Below are 12292 nucleotides of genomic sequence, written 5' to 3'. Positions count from 1 at the left end.
ACACCGCAGAGAATGCTGAGAGAGAAAGCACTGTGTGGTGTGGAGGGTGTTAAGCTTAGGAGTGAGAAAATGGGGACAAAGATAAAACAAAATCTTACTTTCAAAGTCAAGGAAAAAATTGGGTCCCTGCTCAAGGTCTGTGCAAGTCAAAACTTTTAGAAGGTTCCCCATATTAAAGGTACCTGTGAAGACAACAGAAAGAGAGTGAGGTTCCTTTAACATAAAATTAAACAGCCTTGAAATGTTGGACACAAAGTCATGGGGGGGGACAAGTGTGAGAGTAGGAAGGAGAGGGTTGAACTTGGTGCCCCTCACTGTTTTCGGTTCCATGCCCTGCGCCCATATCAGTCGCAAACAACCTGGCCCCTCCCAGATGTGCCAAATACAGCCATAATGTGGTTTTCCTGTGAGGGGCCTGGCCCACCAGATGTCCTCAACGCCTCACCCTCCGGATTCACAACAGTGACTCATTTACCAGAACCACACTCCCTTTATTGTGAACTTCAACTGACCGTGGCTTCTTTCTCAATTCCCAGCTGATAAGCTTTTACCAAGAATAACAAAGCAGTTATAGACAAACCTGCATTCCACTGCCTAAATAGCTTCACAGGCCTCCATATTATTCATGTGTGGTGCACCTGTACCCCCTGGGTATCCCTGACTGGACCATAGTTTCACAGTGTCCCAGAGTGGCCCTTCAACCCCACAGACATCACAATCCTGACTGATCACCTATTGGAGCAAAACAAATAACAAAGGAATGGATTGGAACATGAGGTAGAAGAAAAGCCAGCTACACAGAAAATTTTCCAATTACAGCTACAGTCAGGTAGCTTCAGGCTACTTTATCTTCCTCACTTAAATATACCTGACCTACTAATGCAATCCTCTGCAGGTGGGCTGGCTTCATGCCTCTCCATTTGCAGCCAGGATTTCAAACCCTGCAGACATTTCCCACATGCCACTGAGCGGTTTGAGAAGACCATAAAGCCTTTTTAAAGGCATTATACTGCCAGCCTTCAAAGACTTAATGACATGTCTACATATTTACCTAGAATGCGAACAGAATGGCCATCATAAGTAAACTGTACACCATGATTCAATGCAGATGGAAATCCGGTAGCTTTTATTCAAATGGTGGTAATATTAGGCCTTCACGACTGCCATGTCCCATAACTCCGCCCTGCAGTGCTCTGGCCGCAAGCCCGGTTTCTTTGAGCACGTCCCACTGGAAACAACATGCCTGTCTTTGAAGCAATCTGCATCTGCTAACTGTTCACCTTTCTTGTGTCCCACCTGATACTGGTCCTCTCTCCAGGTGTAACAGTGTAAAATGGCTCTGCATCCTGAAGTATGTGTGTCTGCATGCTCCTACACTTGTGTATGTGTGCATGTGTGGAGCAGTCTTGGTCAATGACTGCTTTGTGACAGGGCATAATTCCACCTTGTTTACAAACACTCATGGCCAAATGATTGATTATTCAGCCTACTTCTGAGCCCTTCCTGGAAAAGGAATGAAACCTGACACACATCGAGCAGAAAAACACTTGGGTGTACCCTTTTTAAGTTCTGGGTAATGGATGTTTCAGCACAAACTGTTTCTGGTCATTCATTTGACAAGTAATAACAAAGGCATCACTCAAAGCTCATGATCATCACAACTTTACTTGACCCTTAGCTAAGTTTAGACATTGGTTCCTCTGATGTTTACGATATCCCCATGGGTTATGCAGGCACATTTTCATCAAAATGTAATCTGTTTAATATCATGAGCTATCATTATACTTTAATACTTCAATCTATCCATTGTCTTTCACAAAGATGTACCATGTACGAAAACTGGAAGTGCAGGATATACCATTTACATATACCAAGACAGCACACATAAGGTACCAGATAAGGTACTTTTACCAAGCTTCACCTTAATCAAGTTCATGAGGCACTGGACTCAGATTTGTGGCAGTATATTGTGGCAGTGTGCTGGTCAAGCTGCATATGGTTGCATGAGGAAAATTCTCAAGAAACCACTGGTAATCATCTTCTCCATCATACCTGTACCAGGTATACATTTATTCAGCTATGATTCTACCTACTGCTGGATTCAAACACGTGTGGCACTCCGTTATCCTTCCTTCACAAAACTACATAAAACAACTTGTGTTCAGCAATCCACATCCTGTGCTGTAAGTGTAGAATCCCAAGGTCCTCATCCAGTCAGTTATACAAACTAGCAGGACATGGTTTGGAATGCTTGGTCATGCATGTAAGCATGTAGTATGTCACAAAATGTATCAAATTGCTCAGCAAGTAGTGACCTAAACTCGCCAAGTTTAATGCATTCATTGAGAATAAGCTGTGATATAAGCTGTGATATTGAGTCGATTGGTCCAACACAGTGCACACAGGCATTACCATAGCATGATATGAACAATCCCATTTTCCTCTCTGCTCAGACATGCTAAACCTGCCAGAATTCAAATCCTAGCAGAGGAGACAATGTGGGGGTTTCTCACACATGGTTTCTTCACAGCAAAACCTCTTCACCGGTGCTTGACATACTAATGCATTCTTTATACCACAGCTTGAGTGCCACTTTTTTAAGCAGCCTCTAGATGTTGTCCCCTCATTCAGCATGTCTTCTAAGGTCATAACTGAAACTATCTACTGTAACTGGTGATTTAAAAGTTAAATAGGAAGATGTTGGGTATTCTGTGTTAGAAAAAACATGACAGACAATTTATAGCCATACCCCAATCACAACTCAACTTACTGTGCTCCATTTCTGTCTACGTTCCATGTTATTTAGTACTACAATTTCAAATACCTTTTCAAAAAGTCCCAAATATAATGCAGAATTAGGGGTGGACGGTATAAACGGTATAGAAAGTACACCAGTATGAATTTATCCTACGGTATGGATTTTGACTATACCGTGTTGACCGGTAGAGCCCTCATAGATCTAGGTGTAACTTCATCGAAAAGACGCAATACACATCTCGATACATTGTCAAAGATCTGATACATTAAAGATACATAAGAAGCAACTACTAATGCTATACGATATGATTCACCCCTATTGTGATGCAGTACGATTCAACACGATTTGATTCAACACAATGCAATTCAACGCGATACGATGCAATGCAAATGAATATGATGCTATGCAATTCAATATGGTACAGTTTGATTTTATTTCTTTGGTTAGTCGTGCTGCCTGTGTACTTTATAGCAGCACGGCAATTGCACGCGTCTTGTCAAAATGTCTGTCTCTCTTGAAAAATCCGAAGGGTCGCCAAACATTTGTCGCAATTCGGTGGAACGTGTAGCTCTTCCTCCTCCATGATAATCTGTGACTTGCCCGGACACGCCTCCAACCCGCGCAAGAATTGGCCACTGACAGCAGTGGAGATGAGAGCATGCTTGAGAAAGTTTAGAGAGGAGGAATCAATCTAAATATAAAATTACAGATCACAGATTATTGGTCACATTTCTAAATAATAAAGGCATAGGATCTCTACTAATAATTTATATATAAATAAATCGAATTTTACCGATGCAAAGACATTACAAACGATGCAAATCCAAATTGTATCAGGTGCACACTTTTTTAATTGGGGCAATCCCATCGTAAACATTTATGCCGGTGCATGTACCATGGCCTCTCTGGAATCCAGTTGACAGAAATCCGTCATAGCAACGGAGAACTTTAATCCCTGAGTCAGTTTTTATTTTCACTATTGTTCAGCTTGATTTTATTATATTTCATGAAAAAGTGTTTTTCAGAGGTGGAAGTTACCTGAGAAAAGGTTTTGTATTTTTTTCTATTTATTATTGCAGTTTTGCAGGATAAATGTTCTTAAAATACCTCTTTACTATGTGAAATATGTCCTAGTAATATAGTTAAGAGTACAGTAATAGCTGCCATGCAGTTGCCATACCAGTACCCCTTGAGAAGCATTTATATTCTAGAAATTTTAAGAAAAACGAATATACCATGAGATATACTGTTACCGTCCGTGCTTCAAATTATACCGTGATATAAATTTTAGGCCATACCGCCCAGCCCTACGCAGAATCTTACTTTCAAATGATTGCTCTTACTTGTCAAATCTCTTATACGTACACATTTTAAAGCATTACAGCACATGAGGCTGTGGTAGATCATAAGTATAATGACAGTTAAAGGGTTTGGTAGGGCACGATCTTTATAAACATTTTATTATTACTACTTTTTTTCAATTCATATCAATTCATAAAATGATATATATTTAGACTTTTATATATTTATAAAATGTATACATTTATAAAACACACACACACATATATTTACATATTGAACAGCCTCTTCATCTGTTATTCTCTACATTGGTTTAAAATGCATAAAACAAGCAATTTCAGTCTTAAATCTTAACCTAACTGCATTCACACTGCAATGCAAGACAGAAAAGAGGAAAAAAAGAACATAGCAGGAAAACTGAACAAAGCTAGAAACCAAATCAAATGCCTGTTTTACTACCACTTCAAATAACTTTCTGAAGGAAAGCAGTCTTGGGTTATGTAAAATCATGCTCAGTGGCAATGAACACAACTAAAAAATAATAATTTAAAAAATGTTAATTTAAAAACCTGTAATAAACCAGTAATAAATAATATATATTTATCTGAGTGGTTATAAATATAATAAATTGATCATAGGAGAAATTGACAATTAAATTTAAATAAATATAAATTCTTTACCATCAACTGACCCACGTCAAAATCCTTCATTCAACAGTGATGGTGGTGGTGGGGCAAGGGCAGTTATGGTGAGGTATCGGGCAATCACATTAGTCAGGTTATCAATGCTTGCCTAATGCCCACATGAAGGCTTGTAACAGAGAAGGGGTTCGGTGCTTGGGGCACTGAATGGGGGGTTGGCTGTTGTAGAGGGAGATTATCTTACTTCTGATCAAATGTAAGAGTCTTGGTGTATTAGAAACACAAGTCACATGTGAGGGGGTTCGATACCTGGAAAAACCTGAAATCTCGTGAACATGACCAAACAAGAGTAAACAGAATTGCTCTTTCAAGTTCACACCTCGCTCAAGCTGTGGTGAGGTGCCGGCAGCTTATAAGTGGTTCTCTATGGGAGAAGGAACCTCTTCGACCACAGAGATAAAGGCATCCGTCCTGGGAAGTTTATCTTGCAGAGCACTGAAACCACAGCCTATGAGAAGTACCATCCACCTGGAGAGGCTCCATCAGATGCCTAGGAAAGATTCCCACGTGAAGACATGCCAACAGCATGTTGTACTCACACCGACATGACACAAATTACACTTCATCTGATGTGCAAAGTTCAAAAAGGAAAACCTTGCCAAATGCTCATTCTTAGAAATGAGCTTTTGTTATGATTGACAGTAAGTGTCATACTAGATTTTTTGCAGCTTTGTTACACAAATTAATACTAGTGGTGATCCCTCATGGAACAAATTAAAGTAATGGTAAAAGGGTTTGTCCACAACAGGGATCTCCAACACATTGCTCGCGAGCTACCGGTAGCTCGCTGCCTGTTGAGTAGCTCGCTAAAAGGTTCAAAGATTATGTACAAAAAAATCCGACAACAAATAAATGCACACTGGAAATTTCTTCCCATTTCAATCCAATCAAATACACAGATGTCCCACCCCCCTCCAACACAAAATGATATCAGCTGTCAATCAAAGTTAGGCTACTGTCAAGTTTGCCAACACGTCGTCACGTCAGTTACCCTGTAGGCTAGCTACTGAGGTAGTTACTGAGCTACAGCAAGGAGTTCGGTGGTGTTAGCAAGCTAGTTTAGCTTTCAGTCGGTAAAAGATGAAACGTTCAGCGCCACTTCAGGGACATTCTAAAGCTCTTAACGTGGCTTAATGTTCCAAAACAGCGATCAATGATCACCAAATTTCTCTTGGACATGTCTTGTCATAAACACTTTCACCTGTCAAAAATGAAAAACGAAATCACGAAATTGATGTGAATTTAAGATGCTTTTGGTCCAAAATGTGAGCTTTGGATAGCTTTTTGACATTTGATACATGTATATACAAAAAGCAGCTTAATTCAGCTGGTTAATGTGAGTGTTTTGATATATTACTCATACTTATTCACATAATGTAAGACATGAGAAGCTCTCCGCCACTTTCATTTTTTCAAAGTAGCTCTTAGATGAAAAAAGGTTGGAGACCCCTGGTCTACAATCTGGTGTGAAATGGTACTATGACAACATGTTTGTTACACTAGATGTTCCAATGGGGAGCATGTGCAACACTGTCCCAAAGCCACATATCATCCTTGCCTAATTCTGACTGCATGGAAATCACAGTTTGTGCCATGGCAAATGAGCACAGATGCAAATAATGCTAGAGGAAACATGCAAACTATGCTTTTTGCATTTCACCTGAACAAGTTAAAAATCAACCAATGGCACTGACAGTGTGTCCACTCGAAGCTGTAACCTCCGGGGTCAGATGATCGATGACCTTTAACCGTAGTCATGCTGATCAATTTTTTCCCCTTCAAGCACAGAACTCGCTGAACAGCAGGAAGCTTCCGGAATAGTGTGTGCATGCCACGTGCGAGCAGGACATAAGCCACGTTTCTGTTCTACGTAATTCAAAGAGACAAGGTGTGGAGGCAGTTTGCTGAAGTGTAACTCAGCTGTGGAAAGCATGGTATGTATCTGTGTACCACAAAGGAATCTTGGGGGACCAGTCTCTTCACACCTCGTGTGAGGAGCTAAAGCTTGGAAGCACAGTTTGGTACCAACACAATCTTTCACAACGCTGTTGAGAATAAAGCACTCCAAAAAATGTCCTCGCTGTGCTCCTGCAAACTGTATGGCTAACATGCCAAATGTTATAAGCTGGTCATATAACAGAAACCAAAGATATGCTGAGAGAGGAGCCATTTGAGATCCGGCTTTTCAGCTTCCCACTGTCTACTCACACCTCCACTGCATGCCTGAGAGATTAATCTGAATTATTTCCCTCTGGCAAAAGAAGCAAATTAAGTAGATTCTAATCACTGCTTTCCCCCTACACTGCACTTATACAGAAAACAGCTCCCCTTGGACAGGGATATATGTGTTTGTTTGTATGAGCCTCTGTGTGTTCCCCCATCCCATTACGAGATTAGCCTCCTTCAGCATCCAACACAGCCAATCGGCTGGAAAAGCAAATGGCTTGCCACCAATGATGTAGCAGCAAAGAAGTGTGGGCCAATTGCAGGGGTGCAACGAATAATCGACGCAGTCGACTAAAATCAATGACCAAATCAGTTGCCAACGAATTTAATTGTCGATTAGTTGGTGACGTCATTGCGTGTGTTTTTCGTGCTGACATGGAATACTCAGACATGTATCTTAAGCTACGTTGCTTTACTGGAGTGAACAATAGAGATGGCAACACCTTCACGACAGGGTTTCTGCTAGGATTTTTTCTTGCCAATCCGGTGTCCGGAAATAATTTATTTTACCGGACAAATTTGAAACTTACCACTCACATTTAAATAACAGTCTATGTTACAAACGCAAATATAATGTAGACCTAGGTTGACGAAAGAATGACATCGACCTCAAATCAGTTTGACTATTTAATGAACAGTAATGATTAAGCAAAACGAACAGTAACGGTTGAGCAAAACCTCGACATTAGCCGCTAAAATGTAGGCACTTTGGCAAGTTTTTAATCTATCGTTTTTTTATAAATTTTACCAGGCAAAAACTGGTAATTACCGGCTCATGGAAACCCTGCTTCACGTACAAAGACCTCAAAAGTGTGGCAGCATTTCACCCTCAACTCTCCCAAGAAGGTTGTGAACTGCAGCATTTGCAAACCTGACCTTGCCTGTAATAGGCGCATATCAGTTATGCTTGAGCATCTGAAGAGGTGGCACGTTGGCTCTCTGGATGATGAAGACTCATCTCGTTAAGTTAGTTAGCTAGCTAGCATGGCTAATGTTAATGTTAAAAGCCATGTTACTTCACGTTATGAGCTAACATTTTCTATTTTGAAATAAATTTTCTCTTGATCAATAAATTATTAATGACGTTGAACATACAGCGTAGCAAATAATAACCTATTATTCACAACGATCCTGTTCACATTCCAAATGCGCCCTAACTTCACAATGTTAAGCCAGAGCCCATCTGCCAATTAGAAATTCTCTGCTTAAACATAGCATTGTTGTCTTGGTGACATTTATGGCTGGAGATAGTGTTGCTGTTGAGTGCACAAGTTTAGAGAACACCGGAGAATTTGATACTTTCTGAATCCCGAAAGATTTCTACAACACGTGTCTATGCACGTGTGCCCAATGTGGGTTGTATTAATTTTAATTCAAACGACTTATGGGCTTGTTGGATCTCGTAATGCTACCATGGACGGCTTTCTTCAAAGGCAGCAGACTTGTACTTCCCAGCAAGAAACTGCCCTCACTGAATTAGTCCTAGTAACCATTCATTAAACGACATATTTTTGAATGAAGTTCTCAACTTTATTGTTAGTTAGCATATGCCTAAAACAAGCTCAAGCTAAATTTAAGCCGATAGATAAATAAGAGCCATTGAGTGTGTGATTCATTATGCGAAGAGTCTATTTGTTTCAATAATCGATAGATTATTCGTTAGCTGCAGCCCTAGCCAATTGTGGCCTGGCTGTCGGAGCACTCCTTCCTTTCTCTCGTCCTGTGCTGCCACCTCACGGGCAGTTTTTGAGCTGATCTAGAGGCTCTGTGCCCCCCTCCCCAACCCCCCATACACAACCTCCAAATCTCCTCAAACCCTCTGACATTACTAATTCAATTACAAAACTGGGGTCATTCAAAGAAGAGGGATTTGTAGCAATCAGATACAGTGTCCCAGCATGCAAAAGATGCTCTGAGGTTCCCCAATCCATGCTGGACAGTGAGCCTGCGTGATGTCATTGTAAAGGTCAAGGGGATTTTACAGCAATAGACTGGTGTGGTGACTTTCCTTAGGAACGCCACTGAAACGGTCTACTCCCAAAACTGACAACGCATCTGAGCAGCCAGTTCGGGAAGCTGGATGTAAAAGACTGGTATTTCCATTAACTTCCATTAACTTAATATTTAGGGCTTAAAATTTTACATTTTCTGATCAAATCTGCACATCTGAGCACATATACCCAAACATTACATTTAAGAGCAACCTCTTTAAAAGTCAGTTGTGTTTTTGTTGATCTTTTTGTTCTTACTTCACCTGAGGCATAAAGTCCATCAAATAATAACTGATAAGTAAAAGAGAAACTGTAATTATACAATAACAGTGGGGACAATATTCTTCCCAGTGCGCCTGCAACGCCTTCTCTGTTGTGGTGCTGAAGATATCTCATAAAAAGGTTGTGCATGCATCGTGAGGAAAGGGGAATATAAAGCACTGACTGTGGAAAGAAATGGAGGGGCTAACAGCCACACCCAACTCAGCTCCCAGTGTGTGCTCATCCCTGCCAGGGGCCGGCTTGTTTTCGTTTGGTACCCCTGCTGCGTGCTCGCATGCTCTGGGCACGGTTGAAGGGTGTCCACTTCTATTACAGTGTGGCTCTACTGAGCTCCCACTGGCTGCGGTGCTCTCTCCCGACCCTCCGTGGTATCCGTGGGGTCAAAAAATAAGCCAGTGCCATCGAAAACAACCTGACAGCCAATCACAAGAGAGGCGAGATTTGGAGAGGAGAGTGCACAGGGAGGTGAGACTTTTAAGCCATGAATAATTGAATAGGATTGGAGTATTGCACCAAATATAGGCTTCTAAAAACCGGCAGGGAGCTGAAGTCAGGGAAGAATTGTATGCTCCCCACTATTACAAAATGCTGGGAAAAGGTCTGTCAAACTGACCAGTTTTCTGCTTTCTACGTGTCAGGTTATCCTATTATATACCAATTCAATTGTCATAAAAAACAAACCCAAATGCAGTACAAAAAAATGTTCTAAAGAACTCTAGTTGTTTTGCTTTGACTCATAAATCAATGCATCTAAAAGGAACATCTTGACCATTAAATTGTACATCAGTTAAGGTTGTGCTAATCTATGTGCATACATGTGGTTGTGTGTGTGTGTGTGTGTGGTGTCTTGGAAAACCGACACAGGTTATACATAACTCCCCCTACAGATGAGTGCAGATATGAGGACAGCATTTGGGAGCAGAGGGAGATACTGCAGGCATTCCACTGCAGTGTTATGGCACGTGAAACCACGTCCCTGTGGTACTAGTACTGCAACTAGCCAGCATGAATATAACACAGCTTCACCCCCCAAACGGGAGGGAGGGTCATGTGGGGCGCAGCAAGGTCCATCTGGTGATGGGTGTGGCTGGGGCTCAGACACAGAGGGAAGGGCGTGGGGGTTGGGGTGCGCTTAGACGCCAGCAGCAGAGGAGCCAGCTTTAAACTTGACCTAGATTCTTCCGGTGACACGCCACATTGAATTAGCCCACTCGGCCGCTTAGGGGCCCTCCGGAGCTCACTGATGCCGCCCCAAATCAGACAGGCAGAAATTGGAGATACACTTCCCAAAACTGGACGGGCACGCATCTCCCCTGTGCTCCCAGTCTGTACTCCCCATCACCCTGAGGCTCTCTAACTGGTGGGCCATTTTTGGATCAAAACAAGCCATGTGTTTGACTGTCCTGGATTAGAGGGGTGCAGGTGCTGTTTGCTGGGTGAAAGGAATGTGGTTCATTTCATCTGTTTACTTGTATTCTTGTGGCCCCTCCCTCATCACCTGAAGGTAAATAGTAATTAATGTGTTTAACCAATTACTTAATGTTCATATGACACTGAGACAGAAGCAGAAGCTACAAGATACAAAGCATACCACTCAACTAGGAAGTTCAGAGGCATATCAGATAAGTCCCTACTTGTTTACAAAGATCTCTCTGCTACTCATCTTAATTCAACATTGTTGGGCTTACTATCACCTTCAATTTTCTTGAGAGAATCTGCCACTAATCAGAGTTTAGTCAAACAGGGGGCCTGCTTGTTAAATGGGATATATCTGAGCACAGACTTTAAAATGGCAGTTTCCTTAAAATGGCTGAGGAGACCAGTGTGAGAAAATGATGCACACAAGCTTAATCTGTATGAAGAATTACTCACAGTACGAATTATGGCGCGAGATGGGTACATATGCTAAATGGGTGGAATGTATTGATATATAGTAGGGATGCAACGGTTCAGTTAACCCATGGTTCGGTTCGTACCTCGGTTTTTGGGTCACGGTTTCGGTATATGTTTTGTGTGTAAGAAGAACAAAAAATTCTACCATTTCCAAAATTCTCTTTATTTTGCTAATTAGCAAATACAAATAAATCCTTTATAACATATACAAAGCAAAACTTTAAAATGTAAACATGAAAACACTTCAAAATGTTAAAGTGCCTCCTAGCATTGACTACTGGTATACATTATACAGTAGTATAAAAAGGAGGGAAACAATTTCAAAAGAAAAAGTGCACTTTAGCTTTAACAACTGGTAGCCATATACAATCTGGAGGAAACACAAATTCAAAAATGGCTAGGACTTAGCCCATTTTAAATAAAAGAAATATAAAAGTATAGGCTATATTCAGGATGTAAAGTGCAGTATCAATTAGCTATCAGCTATTTATTCCTCTGTTGTGAGATTCTTCTGTAAAAAGATAAGCTTATCAACATTCTCTGTAGCAAGGCGAGAGCGGTTTGCATTGACAATGTCCCCGGCAGTGGAGAAAATTCTCTCACCTGCAACAGAGGTTCCTGGGACAAAAAGGTGACGTTTTGCAAGTTTTGCGCCATGGGGGAACTTGCACTCATTTGTCTTCCACCACATGAAAGGATCGGCATCAACATGAATGTAGTCTGCTAACCTGTATGAGGTGACTTCCTCCTCAACTATCAGGGAAAAGGGCCTGACCCATTCCTCTGTTTTGAAAACTTCTCCATATAGCTCTGCCATGGCTGACTTCTTCTGGGGGGGGGGGGGGGGGGGGGGGGGGGGGAGGATGGATTTCGTTCCTCTCTGGATGGCCTTGTCTCTGCCAGAATAATGACAAATGTTTACGATAACAGCTATCTAAATATATATTCTGCTTCTGTGAACTCAATTTAAAGGACCACAATGGAAATAGGCTCTCAAGCTTTCAGTGTTTTATCCTTTTGACAGATATGAACAAATAGATCATGTATATGCATTTTTGTCAGTAAAAATATAAATCAAATATTATGCAATCATAAAATCACACAAAACATGATAATCAAATAATACCTGTGGTTCATGCTCC

General features: G+C 41.2%; 1 protein-coding gene across 4 annotated transcripts in view; it reads right to left on the bottom strand.

Annotated features, from left to right (window-relative positions):
- fam49bb (family with sequence similarity 49 member Bb) overlaps nucleotides 1-12292 on the bottom strand; it is a 70969-nt gene that overhangs the window by 20009 nt on the left and 38668 nt on the right. For all 4 annotated transcript variants that reach the window (XM_036521121.1, XM_036521124.1, XM_036521122.1 and 1 more), the window contains one exon: nucleotides 99-182. In XM_036521121.1, the coding sequence (XP_036377014.1) occupies nucleotides 99-171 (73 nt within the window). In that variant the 5' untranslated portion in view covers nucleotides 172-182. The remainder of the gene's footprint in view (nucleotides 1-98; nucleotides 183-12292) is intronic.

The sequence above is a fragment of the Megalops cyprinoides genome, chromosome 2 (genome assembly GCF_013368585.1).
Source record: "Megalops cyprinoides isolate fMegCyp1 chromosome 2, fMegCyp1.pri, whole genome shotgun sequence".
NCBI lineage: Eukaryota > Metazoa > Chordata > Actinopteri > Elopiformes > Megalopidae > Megalops > Megalops cyprinoides.
The sequence above is the reverse complement of the archived record's forward strand: the minus strand, read 5'-3'. Positions and strand labels throughout refer to the sequence as shown.